Here is a 19,679-nt window from a genome sequence, read left to right on the forward strand (position 1 = left end):
GCAGGGGAGCCAGATGGGGAACGAGCCCACCCACAGCACAAAAAGTGCCCAGCAACACATTGGAGAGAAAAGGGAAGGAGGCCACAGGGAGGCCAAAGGGAGGGCGTCCACAGACCCGACCTAGGAGGTCAGCTGGGCCTATGGGTTAAGTGGGCTTGATCCCAAGACCAGTAATAGGATCATGTGACAAACGCTGTGCCCTGGGGTGGCTGTCTCTGCAGGTACAATGCTGTCACTGGGGAGTGGCTACAAGATGAAGTTCTGATCAAGATGGCATCTCAGGTGAGCCGTCCCCATCCCAGTGACGACAGGGCTGAGTGGGGATTCTTCGTGAGCGGACTTCTGTCCCTGTTCCCTCCCCTTTACACTCACTATTGTTTTTACTTCGGGGCATTCTTTATATTGTTGTGTACTTATTTCATTTTTTATAACAGTTTTATTGAGATAGAATTCACACACTATGCTGCATACCCACTTTAAAGTGTATGGTTCAGTGGTTTATATAATATAGTCACAGAGTTATCCAGCCATCACCACGATTCCAGAACATTTCACCATCTCTAAAAGAAACCCTGTGCTTACCCAACAGCAGCCAGCCCCCCATCTCTTCAGCTCCCCCAGCCCTGGGCAACCACTAATCTTCTCTCATCGCTGTAGAATTAACCTATTCTGGACATTTTATATATTGATCATATATCAAAAGACGATCCTTGGCACTCTTGTCAAAATCAGTTGACTGTAGATGTGTATGTCAGTTTTCAGAAATTACGGGCCACCACCTAAACCTAAGCTGTAAAAAGTGGCTTGCAATCATCCTTTGGCGGCGGGGGGGGTGTGTAAAAAAAAAGGAATAGACTAGAAAATAGAGCACTTCCTCCATTGTCAGGGGGAGGATGGTTTTGCAAAACTGTTTTTAGACTATTACACACTCAGGAAAGGGTATGGCTTGATGAGTTTCACAAAGTGAACACAGCACATAACGAGCAGCCCCCTGAAGCCCACCTGCACCCCAGTCACTACTCCTTTACCCCAACAGTGAGCACCAATCCCGAACCTATCTCCCTGGATTCGTTTCACATATTTGTGTATTTCCTATAATTGGAGCCACGCAGGGTGTATTCTTTTGAGTGTGGCTTCTTCTGCTCAGCATTTCATCTGTGATGTTCATACATGTTTTGGCCAGCTCTATGTTTCATAGAATAGTAGAAGAGAACAATAGAATATATTCATTCTCGTCGCCTGTAGTATTCCATCAAGTAGGGTAGACCTGATGGGTTTATCCATTACACTGTTAATGGATATTTAGGTTGTTTCCACTCTTTTCCTGGTACAGAAAACAGAAAAGCAGGGCTGCAAAAAATTCTTTAACATGCATTGTCTCCCGCATAACGTCTTCACCCCCTGGGGGTTCTTCCCCTCAGTGAGGGTAGGAGGAGGGAGGCCTTGTCACCCCCGAAGCCTCCAGGCTGAAAGTTCAGTCGGACATTAGTGCTGGGGTGAAGGAGGGAGGGCCCAGGGATTTTAGGATTGAGATGAGGTCCAGGCATTCATTTGGTGGGTGATGTCCAAGGGGAAAATCTCTTCCTGACTCAGGATTGCTTCTGGGTGGGGCATGGGGACTGATAACCCTCTATGTGGTGTCTTTCAGCCCTTTGGCCGTGGAGCTATGAGGGAGTGCTTCAGGACGTAAGTGACTCAGCCTGGTTCTTGGGGCCCTGCCCGAATTCCCTCAGGCTCCCTGCCCGAATTCCCTCAGGCTCCTAAGAGCAGGGGCAATGCAACTGTTCTGGTTGAGAAACTGAGACAGTGGCCTCTGCTTTTTATAGGCCAAGCTTCTCTGCTCTCCCTTGGACCACATGATGGGCCTGGCTATGGGGATGGTCTCGGGGAGGACATGGAATACCCCACTAACCTCTGCTCTGGTGTTTGTAGGCCAAAAGATGTGGGATAAGAGACCTTTAACAATGTCCCTTGGTCCCCTTCCCAGCTCTTTGAAGGGTGCCGTGAGTCAGGCTGGGTCCCTGGTGAACCCAGGTGCCCAGGTGGGTCCTCTGCTGCCTTTCCTCCCAGGAAGAAGCTCTCCAACTTCCTGCACACCCAGCAGTGGAAGGGGGCCTCCAACTACGTGGCAAAGCGCTACATCGAGTCTGTGGACAGGGACGTGTACTTCGAGGATGTGCGTCTACAGATGGAGGCCAAGCTCTGGGGAGAGGAGTATAATCGGCACAAGCCCCCCAAGCAGGTATGTGACAGCCCTACCTGCCACCTTCCCACACAAGGCAGCCGGAGACAGTGACTGGAGACCAGGGCAACAGTGGTACCAGTCACAGGTTCCCTTCATGGTTTTGGTGGTGGTGTTGTTTTGTTTTAAAAAATTTTTTTAATGTTTATTTATTTTTGAGAGAGAGAGAGAGAGAGAGAGAGAGAGAGAGAGACAGAGCATGAGTAGGGGAGGGACAGAGAGAGAGAGAGAGGGAGACACAAAATCCGAGGCAGGCTCTGAGCTGTCAGTGCAGAGCCCATCGTGGGGCTTAAACTCATGAACTATGAGATCATGACCTGAGCTGAAGTCAGAGGCTCAACCGACTGAGCCATCCAGGTGCCCCTCCCTTTATGGTTTTAACAGTAGCTAATAATGATCATCATTTATTGAGCATGATGGGCCAAGTACACTGTATGCAGACTCATTTATTCCTAAAACCAGAGCGTGGAGGCTATTTGAGATTAAAATGCTTTTATCCCCTTTACAAATGGGATCTGTTAGTCAGGGTTTTTGTTTGCATGTGTTAGAAACCCACTCAAATGGGTTTAATCCAAAAAAGGAAGTTTTGGCTTTATGTAACTGAGAAATAGGGCTGGCCACAGGTGCGGCTGGATCCAGGACCCAATAGGATATTGAGAATCTCCCCCATCTCTAGCCTTGGTGTTCTTCAGTGTGGCATCACTCACAGGCAGCTTCTGTTTGTAGTGATGTGTCGGCCACTAGCAGCTGCAGGCTCACTTTCTGTCTTCTCAGAAACCTTGGTGGGATATGACAACACTTGTTTTTGCAGAAGTTCCACTAAGTCTCAGAACTGGGTTTCATTGGCTCTGATTAGGTCAGGTGCCTATTGCTGAGCCAATCACAATAGTCAGGGGAGGGAATATGCAGACTGGGGAGGCATGAGCCATGTGCTCACCCATAGAGGCAGCAGTGTGGGTCCTTCCCCTAGACTATGTAGACTGAGACTGGTGGCTCCTAAGAAAAAGTAGAAGGAGGGGAGAATGGATAGCATGTCTGCCCCTGGGGAGCCCCAAGCTCAAAGAGGTTAAGTGACCTGTGCAAATGGTCAGGAATGGAGCCAGGGCTCAAATCCAGGCTTTCCAAGCCCCTGCCCATTTGGCTCCTTCACTGGAGCCCCCAGGGTGTTTACTGACCCCAGGCCTAGCAGAATTTCCTGTTGCCTATGGGCATTTGAGGAAATAGCGCTCCGTGCCTCTGCCCTGCCTAATTCGCAGCTTAGCTCTCCCGTTGTTTGAACACCTGCTAGACACAGGACACTATCTCCTGGGAGCTTTGGGAGAGCTGCACTTCCAAGAATCCAGCAGAATTTATTGAGTGCCTGCCGTTTGCAGGGCCCTTGATTAAGCGCACTTGGGGTAGACACAAGAAACCACAGTCCCCACCCACGGGGCTGTGACCACCTCACTGCATGCCATCCTGGCCTCCTTTCTCTTCCTTCCTAAGCTTGTTCCTGCCTCAGGACCTTTGCCCTGACTGTGCCCCCGGCCTGCATCATTGTGTCCCCCACCCCTCCATCCTTGCATGATGAGCTCCTTCTCCTAGTTCAAGTCTCAGCTCATATGTCACCTGCTCAGTGAGGCCGCCCCAGGACATCCTGAATGAAGTAGCCCTTCCTCTGCTGTCTCCCTCTGTCACATCATTCTGTTTGTTTTGGTTCCTTTTATTGGGAGCAGTTGGCGCCATCTGAAAGAGTCTTGTTTCTGTAGTTAATATTTTGGTTGCCTCTCTCCCCCAAGGACACGGATGTTACCTGTCTTATTTACTCTGTATCACAGTCCCTAGGGGGTCACTAAACAATGTGGTTGTTTGAAATGATAAGGGAGAAGGATGTAGTTGTTTGAGAAGGAACAGGCTGTTCCCTCCCGGCCACATCCCTGTAGTGAGCCCACTGGCCAAGCAGGTGGCCTTGCCATAGACTTCCTTGTAGGGATGGAGCCAGCATTTGGGGTGAGAACCTCTGAGAACCATCTGCTCCTTCCCTTTCGGCTGGTTCTCAGAACTGAGGCCAAGTTTAGGGCAACGCTCAGCTCAGGGCCTCTTCAGCCTCTGCAGCTGTTGTCTGCCTGTCTAGCGACTCAGCCAAACGGTTCCTTGGATGGTTGTTTCCTTGGGAAACCCAGACCTGGATCCTTCTACAGTGGGTGTCATTGTGGGGGACAGGGAGCCATGGGGAGTCAGTGTCTCAGGTCTTACCAACCTCACTTTATAAACAATTCACAAGACTTAAACGTTTCCTTCCCAATATTAGACATGTGCTTGTTAAAAGAAATTCGGCAAGGAATGTGTATAATTCCCCATTGCAGGGAGAGAACCACTGGGTATAGTTTGGTGTTTATTGCTCTAGAGTTATGTCTACTGGTAATGATAACATCAGCAAACGTTGACAGACTCTTTCACGTATCAGCAGATTTCATTCTCACGCTAACGTATGAGATCCCATTCCACAGGTGAGAAAACTGAGTTGATGAACTGACTTGCCCATGTTCACAGTATTAGTGTAAGACACCTGCTTAGTTGCTTAGCATACAGACCCACAAATGTGTAGTAAGGCAAAATGGTTTCTTTCTCTCTCATCTGATGGTCCCATTTTGGTGGGGGGCTCAGAGTGGGCTGGTGCCTCACTTCTTTAAGTCATCCAGAAGCCTGGTTCCTTCTGTCTTGTTTTTCTGCCTTACCCCAGAGTGTGGCCCTGGAGCACATGGCCAGGTCGGCCTCACTGGGAGATGTCCACTCTATAGCCTCAGGAAGGCCAGAGGAGGAGGGGCAGGCTGGGGTTACATCATCACTGATGCTCAATTCCCATTGGATGAGCTTGGTCACATGGCCACACCTAGCTGCAAGGGAAGCCAAGTGATGTCATTCCTCCTGGACGGCTGTGCATTGTGTTGGAACTCAGTTGGGGGCTGTCTTAGTCCCTTTGTGCTGCTCTAACAGAACTTTTTTATTTTAAGTTTATTTATTTTGAGAGACCATGAGCGGGGGGAGGAGCAGAGAGAGAGGGAGAAAGAGAATCTTAAGTAGGCTCCACACTGCCAGCTTGGAGGCGGACATGGGGCTTGATCCCACAAACCTCGAGATCATGACCTGAGCTGAAACTGACTGAGGTTGCTTGACTGACTGAGCCGCCCAGGCTTCCCCGGACTGGGCAACTTACAAATGACAGAAATTTATTGCTTACAATTTTGGAGGCTGGGAAGTCCAAAACCAAGATGCCAGCCTGGTCACATTCTGGTGAAGTCCTCTCCTGGTTCATAGCCGGTGCCTTCTTGTTGTGGCCTCACATGGTGGAAGTAGCAAAGGAGCCCTGTGGTCACTTTTATCGGGACACCAGTCCCGTTCATGAAGGCTTCTCACTCATGACCTGATCCCTTCCCAAGGGCCCCACCGAATAGCATCACCTTTGAGGGTTAGGACTTGAACATATGAATTTGGGGGAGACGCAGTTAAGCCATCACAGGGGTTTTCATTCTCAAAAGAAAAGGGGACAGTGGATTCTGGGGACACTTGGCCTGCAGAGAGCTGCTGACTGATGGAGCCAGGATTGGGGCCCAGGCAGGCGGCTCCTCCCAAGCATTCTGTGTCGGAGGCGCTTGCCACCTGGCTCCTGCCTGAGCTGCTCCCCTCCCGCCAGGTGGACATCATGCAGATGTGCGTGGTGGAGCTGAAGGACAGACCGGGCGAGCCTCTCTTCCACCTGGAGCACTATATCGAGGGCAAGTACATCAAGTACAACTCCAACTCGGGCTTTGTCCGTGATGACAACATGCGCCTGACGCCACAGGTGAGGCCCCTGGAGGGGCGGGTCCCTGTGGGCATGAGGTCTCACCCCGAGGGGGCCCTCAAGCCTCCCGGAGTGCCCCGAAGTAGATTCTGTAACGAGACATGCCAGCCAGTTTCTGTCCCTGCAGAATTAAACAGGGCTCCTCCTTTATCTCTTCCTCTATGCAACCTCTTCTTCTTTTTTTTTTTTTTTTTTAATGTTTATTATTTATTTTTTGAGAGAGAGAAAGACCATGAGCAGGGGGCGGGCAGAGAGGGAGGGAGACACAGAATCCGAAGCAGGCTCCAGGTTCTGAGCTGTCAGCACAGAGCCTAACGTGGGGCTCAACCATGAACTGTGAGATCATGACCTGAGCCGAAGTAGGACGCTTAACCGACTGAGCCACCCAGGCACCCCATATGCAACCTCTTCTTGCAGAGAAAGGCCCCACCATGGGCAGAGCTGAGGTGTTGCAGCCCCGCAGTGGTGGCTGACGTGTGTATGCGTAGTCCACAGCCTGGTCTCTTGTGGTTGGTCACCTTAGTCTTCCTGTCTCCCCCGCACCCGACCCCCAGGCCTTCAGCCACTTCACATTTGAGCGTTCCGGGCATCAGCTGATTGTGGTGGACATCCAGGGTGTGGGCGACCTCTACACCGACCCGCAGATCCACACCGAGAAAGGCACTGACTTTGGAGATGGCAACCTAGGTAGGTGGGGAAAGCCAGCCCGTTTCCATGGAGACCACACTCCCTGTGCCCCCATATCTCTCAGCTCTCCCTGCACACGAGGAAACTGGCTGAGGTGGTAGATGGGCCTTTCCAAGATGGTGGGGGTGGAAGCTTGGGAGCCTGAGCCCTGCCACTTCAGTGCCTGCCCTTGCCATGGTTTTGGTGCCCAGCACTGCCCCGCCCCTGTCACAAAGCAAGGCGCTGCTCCAGACTCCCCTGCTCTGCCCGCAGGTGTCCGGGGGATGGCGCTCTTCTTCTACTCTCATGCCTGCAACCGGATTTGCAAGAGCATGGGCCTCGCTGCCTTTGACCTCTCACCAAGAGAGAGGGACACTGTGAATCAGAACACCAAGCTGCTGGTAGGTGCCCAATGAGAGCCTGCTCAGGGGGACCGGGCCCTTCTTCTGCCAGGCAGTGAGCCGTGCTTCTCTGTGATGGCAGTCCAGGTCCTGCAATGCTTACTTGAAGAGTTTCAGGGCCAGAAGGATCTCAGCCCCATCCGTGGCCCTCATTCCTCCCAGGATCAGTGCACAAAGCCCTTCTGAGTGTCCCGACTAACCCAGTACCTAGGGTCTGCTTGATTGGACCTATTTTGACCAGAGTGAAGAGCCCAAGTGTGTAGAGATAGTGAGGGAGGTGTGTGGTACATGTATTTGTGTGGCATGTTGATAAATGGCTGGACTAGACCTGGACCTGGCTCTTCGGGCACCTTGCTGTGTCCAGGATAGGCCCCCCGCTTTTACCGTGACCAGATGTAAGAGATTGTCAGGACAGACCAGCTTGGGATTCTGGATGTGTGGCCGCAGGTATGCCCCAGCTCAGGGCTGTAGGGTGTGGTTAACACTTTGAGATTGCTGGCTGGCTTTGAGCTCCTGTACCAGATGCCCCTTCTTAGAAGCCTTTGGGTTAATCCCCCACTGGTTATTTTTAGATTTCCTGCCAGTCCCTAAACAGGCATGTGTGGGGGCCGTTGACTGAAAGGGCCTCAGGGTTTGGGTAAACAGCACGCTCCCGGAAGAGCCCTTCTCTCCCCAGAGGGTTCCTTTGTGACATGGGTGTCCATTAATTCTCCAGCAATCAGCCAAGACCATCTTGAGGGGGACAGAGGAGAAGTGTGGGAGCCCCCGAGTAAGGACCCTCTCTGGGAGTCGCCCCCCCCTGCTCCTTCGCCTTTCAGAAAACTCTGGAGATGAGAACATGAGTGACGTGACCTTTGACTCTCTCCCTTCTTCCCCGTCTTCGGCCACACCACACAGCCAGAAACTGGACCACCTCCGTGAGTGATGTTTTTGGTCCCTGGTAGTTGTGATTGGAGGGGACAGGCACCAGAAAGAACACAACTAAACTGGCTTTCGCTTATGTTAGGAAATGATATGCTAATCAAAAAGATTCATGGCCCAGATGGTTGTATGAGTGAGTTTGTTTAATAAGTTTTCAAGACCAAGTCTTCCAAATGCTTCAAAAACAGACCCTGTTTTAGATAACATTTTTTTCAGCGTGTTTCATGAAACTAGCAAAACCTTTACACCAAAATTTCACAAAACAGCAAAAAAAGAAAACTGCATTCCAACCCCACTTATAAATATGCAATACAGAAATTCTAAATAAGGTATTAACAAAAACTGGTAGTGTCTTTGAAAGAATAGTCCGTCATAATCAGATAGTGTTTTTGCAAGCATCTGAGAGTTGTTCAATATTAGGAAATCTGAACGACCTATGAATAGATCAGAGGAGGAAAACGGAATCATTATCCTCAAAGTTAAAGTGATAGAGTTTGCTGATAAAGTGGAGGGGAGGCACGGCTGACTCCAGGGTTTTGATCTGAAAAACTCTAAGGGTGGGGTGGCCATTTATTCAGCTGGGGGACGCTGTAGAGGAACAGAAGAGGAAGATTTTAGTGTCAAATGTCAAGCCTTTTAGACATTTCCACTAGAAGACCTTGGGTATAGTTTGAAGCAGGAGTTGACAGGCTCTCCTTAGAAGGCCAGAGAGTAAATATTTTAGACTTTGGGGACCTATGGCTTCTGCATTAGCACCATGAATGTGGCCATCGACAGTATGTAAATGAGTAGGTGTAACTGTGTTCCAAGAAAGACATTAAATTTTCTATTTCATGTAATTTTCACATATCTGAAATTACTATTCTTTTAATTTTTCCAACCATTTTAAATGGAAAAACCATTCTTAAAAACCATATAAAAATGGAAACAAGCTGGATTTGGCTGTGGAAGCTCAGGGGAGGAGACAGAGACTGGGAACCACCAGGAAGGAGGTGGTTGGTTGTTAAGCCATCTGAGGCTTCTCCAACTTGCTCCAACTCATTGAGCCCCAGATATACAAATGGCCGTTCTTCTTTCACACCTGCACCTCACTGAAGGCCAACTGTGGCCCAGGCACGTGTGCCTCTAAGCCCGTTGCACAAGTTATTTGCATTACAGCCTTGAGGAGGCACAGGGGTGAAGCTACGTGCTTAGGACCCCACAGCCAGCAAGTGGCAGACTGAATAAGTTCTTGAGGAAGAACTGTAGCCCTCCAGGTACTGACAGCTTTCTTCCCCCATTTTTGCACCATTTTCAAAAAAATTTTTGAAAAGGCCTGGTGACAGGTGCGTTCAGCCCTAGATTGTAGTCAGTCTTTCAGACAGTTTTAATGGTAGAGCCAGTGCGTTATCTCTGATTTCTCCTGCCCAGATTGGCCTGTGTTCAGTGACCTTGACAACATGGTACCCCGAGACCATGACCATCTGGACAATCACCGGGTAAGTTGGAGAGGGATCTCCCGGTCTGCTCTGGGCACTGCCAGGGGCCACAGGGAAGTGCGGATGACTCTCAGCCTCCTGCCCAGGGCAGTGGTGCCCTCTGAGAAGAGCTGGATCCATTGCAGTTCCTGGAGATGGTAGCAGAAGAGGGAATCCAAATTAGCAACAATGCAACCTTCTGATAAATGCTGAGCAAGCTCAGCCCTGGTGTGGTTTGGCCACATGCGTGTGGACAGCTGTCCTGCGGGGAGGGAGCTGTCCTGGGTTTCAGACGAGTGACTTATAGCACAATCCAGCGTGATGCCCTCAGGTTGGATAAACAGGACAGGTTTCCAACAGCTTCTGGGTGACTCTGCAGAAGCTGAAGGCACTGCATTTGCATTCAGGCAGACATATTACAGTGTCAAAGTAAAAACTCACAGGAATTTTAAAAACAGACTTTGAGAGGTGTCACCTGTGCCCAGACCTCAGGTACACTTTAACTCGCACCCTGGGATTGCTCCAAAGGTTAAAGTTCACTCTTGACTGCTTTTCAGAGTTTTTGCGTGGAAGGAAAAAAATAAGCGTAAGACTGTTTCAAGAGTTTGATAGACACTCTATGCCTCAACAACCCGTGAGGTAGATATTATTTTTGATTCCATTTATAATAGATTTCATTCTGGAATTAGAATACATTTTAGAATTTCAGGGCGCCTGGGTGGCTCTGTCGGTTAAGCATCCAACTTCGGCTCAGGTCATGATCTCACTGTCCGTGAGTTCGAGCCCCGCGTCGGGCTCTGTGCTGACCGCTCAGAGCCTGGACCCTGCTTCGGATTCTGTGTCTCCCTCTCTCTGTGCCCCTCCCCTGCTCACTCTCTGTCTCTCAAAAATAAATTAAAAAAAAAAAAAAGAAACTTAAAAAAAAATAAAATAAAAGATCCAGGCACACCTGGGTGGCTCAGTCCATTGAGGGTCTGACTCTTGATTTTGGCTCAGGTCATGATCCCGGGGTTGTGGGATCAAAGCCCCGTGTGGCGCTCTGCACTGAGTGTGAAGCCTGCTTAAGGTTCTCTTTCTCTCCCCATCTGCCCCTCTCCCCAACTCTCTCTCTTTCTAAAATTAAATTTTTAAATTAAAAAAAATTAAAAGATCTGAAATAACTAAGACCTGATGTTAAGAGTGGACAAAGCCAGGTGAGAGGTGCATAGGAGTTCATTTTAGTATTCTCTGTTCTTAGAGGTATGTTTGAAATACTAATTAGTAGAACAAAGAAAGAAACAAAAGTGTGAGCCGAATAGTGATGCAGGTGACATGCAGAGATGGCCAGAACTGAACACTGGTAGACAAATGACTGAAGTTAGAGATTCCGAATTGTCCAGAAGAATAAAAAATGTGCCCCAGTTTTGGCAGAGGGCTCCATTGTAGTAAATACTGCACTCAGTGCTACATTTGTGTCCATGGGTCATACGTCATAAACCAGCCTTTGTTTTTCTGCCTGTGAGCCCCTCTTTTTTTAAAAAAAAATTTTTTTAATGTTTATTTATTTTTGAGACAGAGACAGAGCATGATCGGGGGAGGGTCAGAGAAAGAGAGACAGAATCTGAAGCAGGCTCCAGGCTCCAAGCTATCAGCACAGAGCCCGATGTGGGGCTCGAACTCACAGACCATGAGATCATGACCTGAGCCAAGGTCGGACACTCAACCAACTGAGCCACCCAGGCGCCCCGAGCCCCTCTTAATAATAGATTGGTCTTCCTGTGGTCCATACTCTCCGTGAGTAACACCTCACTTCTTGCTCATAGCCCTTCATTGTAGGCCCTATCATGAATCCTCATGGATAAGGAAATCGCTGTCCAGGGTCCCAGCTGGCAAGTCACAAAGTTCAGACTTGAGCCCAGGCAGTCTGGCTTCAGAGCCCAAGGTCTGCGCCACTACTTTGTACTGTTTCCTTGTCACCCAATCAGCAATACAGAGGGAAGGGGATGTTACTTGAAGTGATAGGACAAAGGAGAGATAGCAAATGGCTGAGTGTCCAGAAGTAACCACCACTCAGAGGACCACTGAGACCCTAGGGCCATCTTCTCTCCGCAGGACTCTGAGAACAGTGGGGACAGCGGATACCCCAGTGAGAAGCGGGGTGAGCTGGATGACCCAGAGCCCCGAGAACATGTAAGGAATTCCCCCCAGGGAAATGAGACCAGAGTGTTCTGTTGCCTCATTGTCCAGGGGGACGGAAGGGTGGGGAGGAATGTGAGTGCGTTGTGAGAACATAATAGGTAAATTGATACCCAAGATCATTTCAGATAAAAATAAAGGCAGGGCAGAAGATAAAACAGGGTTATGGGGACCAGAAAGTTTAGTAAAGGGACAAGTATGGGCGATTACATAAGACTGAAAATGGCAGACAACTCTTATGAGGAAACTGGAATCTAGGGTGCTGGGTAATAGGCTGGAATGGTGTGGGCGGAAGGACGCCGTTCAATGCGTGGTGTTCTGGCCATCCTGGGGAGTGCGCTGGAGGACACTGGTGCGGGTGGCTCAGGCAGTGTCTGCCACTTAGAGGTTTTCCCGTGTGCCAGAGTTGAATCTGAGCATTCAAACCAGTCTTGCTGAGAGCCCTTTGGTCTCAGCTTTGTTACTGCGAGTAAAGACCTATTATGGGAGCTTTGGTAAGGGGAAGGAGGTTTTCTTGGTACTTACCTGCCACGATCCTGTGCCTTTGAGTCATTTCCATCTGTGCACACAGGGAGGGTGAGAGGAAGGCTGTGGGCACACCAGCACATTGGTCCTGCCTGTTACCCAGCATTCTCTCTTCTTGGCACATGAGTTCCAGCTGCCCCTCCTAGAGGCCAGGCCTGTCCCTTGGGAGCAGGGTCTCCTGGAGGGGGCTGAGCCTGTCCCCTAGGAGGAGAGTCCCCTGGAAGAGGGTCCCCTGGGGAGGAGGGCAGGACGAGTTCTTGGGAACTGCTCTTTGGCTCACTCTACCCTTCACCTCCCTCAGGGCCACTCAAACGGTAACCGGAGGTACGAGTCTGACGAAGACAGCCTGGGCAGCTCCGGACGGGTAATGCTCCCTGAGGCAGCCTTGTCGTGACCACGTGCTTGCCTTTTCCAGCCCCTGTTTCTCCTCCCTGGTGTCACTGCTGCCTGCCCAGGCGCCCCACACATCAGCTAAAGGAAGATTGTGCAAAGGAGCCAGTCCCCTTGGCAAATACTTTTGAGCCCCTGGACTGGGCGGGACACTGGGGGATCTGCGGAGAGGCGTAGACACAAGTAGGATAGCCCATCCTGGAGGGGGGCTATAAGGGCCACAGCTCACATGGTAAAGTAATGCCTGTGTATAAGTGCCTCAGAGAATTCATTCATTTACTTATCAACCACCCAGTGAGACAGGCTAATGTTATTCATCCCCATTTTACATACGAGAAAACGGGGCTCTTAAGCAGCTTTCCCCAGGTCACCCGGCAAGTGTTTCTAACAAGCATCTTAGAAGCTCATTATCATCAGGCAGATGTGGGAAGACCAATCCTCGGGAACCCTTCTCTAGCTGAACCAGAAACACACGTGAACCTCTCACCCTCTAGTCTTTGTGAGTCTCCCACTTGCCAGGTCCTTCCTCCTACTGTGGTCACATCTCCTCAAAGCCCATCTGCTCCCCCAGACTGGCCCCCTGTGGCACCTCCTGCGGGAGCCTTTCCCAGTTGCCTCAGCAGGCTTGACTCTTGCTCCGTCCAGAACACAGAGCATTTACCACGTGGTGTTTACCGATGGTGCAAGGTCTCAACACAGTGTAGAGCAGGGTTGTTTAACCGTGGTGCCATTGACATTCTGACATTCTGGGCTGGGCCCTTCTTTGTCGTGGGGGGTGCCCTGTGCATTGCAGGATGCTTAGCGCACATATATGCACGTAGCTGCCTGGCTCGGTCCTGCAGGGACCTTTGGAAGAGGGTGTCTGTAGCTGGAACATGATGTGTTTTCCAAACCTATTCCCCGAAGCTTCCTGTGGATGCACAGAGGAAAGCGAAGTGGATTTGCTGCAGGGTCTCGAGTCAGACTTTTCTGGCCCATCATGTGGGTCACTGGCCAAGGAGGCAGCTTATGGTCCAACCTCCCCAACCAAATCCTGCTTGATAAACGAGTGGGAAACACTTTGAACTGTTGCAGTCCATTCCACTGGCCTTTGTGTCCTCGTGCTATAATATTCCCTCAGCGCCCGTAAATTGGCAGGATTTGAGGGATTAGAAATGGAGCCGTGTTTGTCCAAGAAAATTTGATACCTTAAGGGTTTGCCCCCTGCATCTTGCCAGCCAGGCTCACGCGGTAGGAGCAACTGACGGCTGGTGGTGGGGCCTGCGTCCCCAGCCCCTCATTCCCTGGCCTGCAAACTTCCATGCCTGGTTCCTTCTTTCAGGTGTGCGTGGACAAGTGGAATCTCCTCAACCCCTCCCGCCTCCACCTGCCCAGACCTTCCGCCGTGGCCCTGGAAGTGCAAAGGCTTAACGCTCTGGACCTTGAAAAAAAAATCGGGAAGTCCATTCTGGGGAAGGTACGGTGATGCCCGCTTCAGAGCCCTTTTTCCGCTGACCCAGAGCCCAGCTCACGCCTCTGCTCCGCTAATCGCTTCCTCCCGCAGGCTGGCTGGGCGGCCCTGGGTGCTTCTGCCCAGGCAGCTGGGCCAACTGCCAAGTCTGTGTGGTAGGTCCATCTGGCCATGGTGCGCTACCACGAGGGCGGGCGCTTCTGCGAGAAGGACGAGGACTGGGACCGCGAGTCGGCCGTCTTCCATCTGGAGCACGCGGCCGACCTGGGCGAGCTGGAGGCCATCGTGGCCCTGGGACTCATGTGCTCACAGCTGCCCCACCACATCCTGGCCGACGTCTCTCTGAAGGTGAGGGGCGGCAGGGACCCAGTCATGGGTGGGAGGGGGTGCTCAGTCATCGTCCTCTCCATCCTGCAGGTTTGTGCATGCCCTGGAAACTTCTGAGCCCCAGTGTGGGGCCAGGCACTTGCAGGTTAGCTGAAACTGGTAGGACTGGGATGTGCCACTGGGGAACGAGTGCAAGGTGACAGTCGTGATTCTAGGCAATTATGACATGGCATGATGGGAGAAACAGAAAGTAGTGGTGGAAGCAGATGGGAAGGGCCCTGAGTGGGTTTCACGGGGTCGGCGAAACCCCTTGATGGCGGGTTCCATCTGTATCCTTGGTGGTGAGAACAGAGCCCGATGCCCAGTACATATTCAGTGTACATTTGTGGGACGGATGAATGAGGTGACCTCTGAGTTAGGCCTAAAAGCTGAGTGGGAGTGAGCCAGGCAGAGTGTGGGAGGTGAGCTGTCCAGACAGAGGGGGCAGAGGTGACAGGATGGTCAGAACTGGAACTTCATTCATTTGCCACTGATGTGAGCAACTTCTTTGCTGAATCAGATAATGGTTTTAAACTACTGAAACACAGGGGCACCTGGGTGGTTTAGTTAGTTGGTTAAGCATCCAACTCTTGGTGTCAGCTCAGGTCATGATCTCATGGTTCATGGATTCAAGCCCCACATGGGGCTCTGCACTGACAGCGTGGAGTCTGCTTGGGATTTTCTCTCTCTCTCTCTCTCTCTCTCTCTCCCTCCCTCCCTCCCTCCCTCCCTCTCTCTACCCCTCTCCTGTGCACTCTCTCTCAAAATAAACTTAAAAAAAAATACTGAAAAATGTTTCTTCAATTTCCCGTGCTAGTGACAATGTCATGTTTACAGATGTGACACACTTGTAAATTTAATCTGCATTATTAATGTTTTCTCCATCCCTTGCTTTCCATCAAGACCATCGAAAAGAACAATCAAAGTCTGATCTGTAGGTGGGTACCTGCCTGGCTCAGTCAGAAAAGCATGAGACTCTTGATTTCAGGGTCATGAGTTCAAGCCCTGTATTGGGCATTCAAAGCCCCATGTTGAACGTAGAGCCTACTTAAAAAAAACAAAAAAGAGGGGTGCCTGGGTGGCTCAGTCGGTTGAGCATCCAACTTTTGCTCAGGTCATGATCTCATAGTTGGTGAGTTCAAGCCCCACATCGGGCTCTGTGCTGACAGCTTGGAGCCTGGAGCCTGCTTCAGATTCTGTGTCTCCCTCTCTCTCTCATGCTCTGTCTCTGTCTCTCAAGAACTAAATAAACATTAAAACAATTTTTTTTTTTAAAAAGCCCTCTGATCTGTACTATTTTCCACTTTCTGTGATGTAAGTGTGACTACGGTGCCATTTTCAAGGCCCCAATACAAAGAAATGTACGGTATTTCTGTCGTACAGATTCAAGAGACCAGTGGTTCTCAACCAGTCATTCTGCTGTTCCTTCTCCAGGGGACCCTTGACAATGCCTGGAGACACTTTTGGTAGTCAAAATATTGGGGTTGCAACTGGCATCTAGTGCATAGAGGCCAGGGATGCTGTTCAACATCCTACCATACAAGGACAGCCCCCACAGCAGAGAATTATTTGGTCCAAAATGTCAGTAGTGCAAGGTTGAGAAACCCAGAAATAGACATAAATAATCTGAAGAATATGGACAACAGTACATCATAGTTAAAATAAATAGAAAGTCATGAGTTTAAAAAAAAAAAAAAAGTCATGAGTTTTGAGTATTTGTTGCCTTTGTTTTTAATATAATTCATTTAATTGTAAGTTTATGTAATTTTTAATAATGACTGTGTTTTACAGTTGGCTTGCAAAATTCCCGATAATTTCATGGTCAGTTCTCCTGAGCCCAGAGAGCCGGCTCCAGCATACTGCTGCCTTTGGCCTGTTCCCCCAGCATCTGCCACAGAGCCTGGCACTCTGTGTCCAGAGAGGACACTCAGAAGGATTTGAGGCCTGAATAAAGTAAGCCCAGAGCCCTGCATGAGTGGTGAGGGACCAGGACTGGGGGGAGATCTTCTTGTGACCTCAGGCTGTTTACACAAACCACACTCTGGCAGCTTTGTAAAGGGATTTACAAGCCATTTCAGATTCCTCTCTCACCTGTAAGCCTCTCAAAGGCCTTTCTCTGGAGGATAGACTCTGGCAGCTTTCCCTAGCAGGAGTGTGGGTGGACGGTTAGGACAGGGCAGGCAGGGAGGAAGTAAGCTGTGTCCCAGCAGCCTTATGGCTTAGCAAAAGAAATGATGGGTGTGTACCCTGAGAAGCCGCTATGTGCCCTAGAAACCCCATCACCCACTTTCTCCACTGCCCCCTCCTTTGGGACTTTTGTTTGTTTTCTTACTAACACATGCATGAATTTAGCACATGCTTTTTGAGAGTCTCCAACACTCTGGGCACCGTCCTAGGTTCCTGCTCTCATGGAGCAAACTTTTCAAATGGAGAAGGATATAGTACAGATCATAATTAACAAAAATCTTTCCAACAGAATTAAAAATAACTAGCCTTTATTGAGCACCTCCCATGCCAGGCATTGTTCTATTGTGCTGAGGAGAAAATACCAGACAAGGTGATTGAGAGTGACCGGAGGGGCTTCTTGTATTAGGACAGAGTTCTGGCTCCAGGGGAGGCTGAGAAATGTAGCCTGTAGCTAGTCAGCCACGTGGCGCCCAAAATATGGTGGAGGACAATGGATATGGAGGCAGCTGGTGGTCCCTGCCACACTTTTTTTTTGTTTTTTATTTATTTTGAAAGAGAGAGAGCGTGAGCAGGGGAGGGGCAGAGAGAGAAAGAAAGAATCCCAAACAGGGATTTGTCAGTGCAGAGCCCGCGGTGGGGCTTGATCACAAGAACCCTGAGATCATGACCTGAGCCAAGATCAAGAGGCAGATGCTTGAACAACTGAGCCCCCGAGGTGCCCTCCCCTCCCATACTTCTTGAAGCCTGGTGGTTGAGAAGGGCCTCATGGGCTGATGTGAGGGTTTTGGATTTGTCTCTGAGTGGGGATAAGAAGCCATGGGCAGCTTTGATAAAGTAATGTGACCTGACCTGGTCTTTAAAAGCATCCCTCCGGCTGCTGCTATGGGATGGATGTTGGGGGAGCAGAATGGAAGCAGGTGGTGCACTGTCGGTGGGAATGTGAAATGGTGCAGCCACTGTAGCCCCTCCAAAGGCTAAGTAGGAGTTACATGTGACTCGCAATTCCGCTCCTAGCTATCTACCCAAAAGAATAAAAACACACATCCACGTGAAAACTTGTAACAGATGTTCATAGCAGCATTATTCATTATTCAGCCAAAAGGTGGAAGCAACCCAAACATCCACCAACTGATGAATAAAATGTGATCTGTCCATACGATGGAATATTATTTGCCATAAAAAGAACAAAGCACCAATCTATTAAAACCTTTATGTGAAGTTAAGCGAGTCATAGTAGACCACGTACTATATGATTGCATTTATATAAAGTGTCCAGAATAGAGAAATCTCTAGAGACAGAGGGTAAGCTCGTGGTTACTTAGGGCTGGGTGGGATGGGGCAACTGGGAAGTGACAGTGAAAGGGTATGGTATTTTGGTTTCTTTTTGGGCTGATGAAAATATTCTGAAATTGATAATGGGGATGGTTGCACGTTCTGTGAATGTACTAAAACCCACTGAATTGAGTGCTTTACATGGATGAATTGTATGGTATGTGAAGTATACCTCAATAAAGATGTTAAGAACTTTTTAAATAAAAAGAAAAGTTTAAAAAAACTTTTTAAAAATAAAAACTTTTAAAAAATGTTTATTTATTACTTTTGAGAGAGAGAGAGAGGGAGAGTGAGCAGGGGAGGGGCAGAGAGAGAGGGAGAGACAAAATCCCAAGCAGACACCATGCACTGTCAGTGCAAAGCCTGATGCGAGGCTTGAACCCACAAACCATGACCTGAGCCGAAATCAGGAGTCGGGATGCTTAACTGACTTAGCTACCCAGGCGCCCCAGAATAAAAACTTTTTAAATAATGGAAGCAAGGAGCCCTATTGGAGGCAAGAGATGATGTGGCTGTCTGGAGGAATCAGAGCAGTGAGCAAGAGTTGGCTAAGCTTCCATTCCTCCCTGCCTCATTTCCGTTTCTCTCCCCCTCTTTGGTCTGTATTGACAGGAAACAGAAGAGAATAGAACTAAAGGATTCGATTACTTACTGAAGGCAGCTGAAGCTGGCGACAGACAGTCCATGATCCTGGTGGCTCGGGCTTTTGACACTGGCCAGAACCTCAGCCCAGACAGGTACCGTGGCTGTCGCTCAAGTGGAGCTGGTGGGAACCTGGGCCACAGGCGGGGACTTCCCCCTCAGTATCAGCACAGACCCAGGTTCCAGGCTCAGTTCCCCCGGGCCCAGTCCCCTACTGTGGACAAGTTATTTCACTTGTGGACAAGTGATCTCAGTGTCTTCATTGTGTGAAATGGGGATAATTATATAACCTGCATTCCAGGGTGGTTATGTGAGGGTTCATTGACATGATGCCTGTAATCCTCCCCGAGCCTGGCAGATAAAGCAGGGACATCCCAGCCATTCTGCCAAGAGATTTGCTTTAGGTCCAGAGTGGTTGTCCCTAGATGTTAGGATTATGGGTGACTTTAGTTTCCTCTTTCTACTTTTATTTTTGTGATGTTATTTTTCACTTCTGAGAGGGAGAGCAGGAAAGGAAGCAAGATCCCATGGAGATTCAGGCCTGGTATGAGTTTCCAGAGTGGCTCTGAGTCTCCTGAAGGCTCCCCCGCTGCAGGTGCCAGCACTTTCCCAGCTGTCCCTCCGGCTGCGGTGCCAAGACTGGTTTCTGCAGTGGAGGGCAGGAGGTGTGGCCCCGCTTCATCTCCTCTCCTTGGCTTAGCCAGTGGGAAGTCCCAGAAGTCCCAACGGTGGAGATCCTTTGAAGGAGTTCAACTCGTAATGTGACCCCTTGCTCAGCCTCTGGCTCCCACTGGATCTCAGCTGTTCCTGCTGTCCTCAGGGGCCCGTGGCTTTCTGGATGGGAGCAGGGTGGGCACTATGATTATCTAAACCTGCAGGGTTGGAGCAGCCTGGAAGTTTCTTCCTCTTTGGGTCGAGGTCTCATCTTTTCTGGCTTCCTTTAAGGAAGGTCAGGACTGTGGCTGCATCGTATCAAGCTCTCAGTGTCTAAAATGTCTCCATTTGTGACATCTCACCTCTACTACATATCATGCGTCCACAATTTTATCAGATACCTAGTGTGACAATCACGTCCCCTTCTTTTTCGACTGTACCTTCGTAT

At 49.8% G+C, this 19,679-nt stretch overlaps 1 protein-coding gene across 2 annotated transcripts in view; it reads left to right on the forward strand.

The window, feature by feature from the left end:
* EEF2K (eukaryotic elongation factor 2 kinase) overlaps positions 1-19,673 on the forward strand; it is a 54,663-nt gene extending 34,990 nt beyond the window's left edge. For both annotated transcript variants that reach the window (XM_030301034.1, XM_030301035.2), the window contains exons 4-16: positions 222-282; positions 1,649-1,686; positions 2,071-2,242; positions 5,916-6,065; positions 6,620-6,752; positions 7,005-7,132; positions 7,848-8,049; positions 9,464-9,531; positions 11,602-11,679; positions 12,512-12,574; positions 13,922-14,056; positions 14,210-14,398; positions 18,548-19,673. In XM_030301034.1, the coding sequence (XP_030156894.1) occupies positions 222-282; positions 1,649-1,686; positions 2,071-2,242; positions 5,916-6,065; positions 6,620-6,752; positions 7,005-7,132; positions 7,848-8,049; positions 9,464-9,531; positions 11,602-11,679; positions 12,512-12,574; positions 13,922-14,056; positions 14,210-14,398; positions 18,548-18,847 (1,717 nt within the window). In that variant the 3' untranslated portion in view covers positions 18,848-19,673. The remainder of the gene's footprint in view (positions 1-221; positions 283-1,648; positions 1,687-2,070; positions 2,243-5,915; positions 6,066-6,619; positions 6,753-7,004; positions 7,133-7,847; positions 8,050-9,463; positions 9,532-11,601; positions 11,680-12,511; positions 12,575-13,921; positions 14,057-14,209; positions 14,399-18,547) is intronic.
* Positions 19,674-19,679: the final 6 nt, after the last annotated feature.

Source organism: Lynx canadensis, chromosome E3, assembly GCF_007474595.2.
Source record: "Lynx canadensis isolate LIC74 chromosome E3, mLynCan4.pri.v2, whole genome shotgun sequence".
Lineage (NCBI taxonomy): Eukaryota > Metazoa > Chordata > Mammalia > Carnivora > Felidae > Lynx > Lynx canadensis.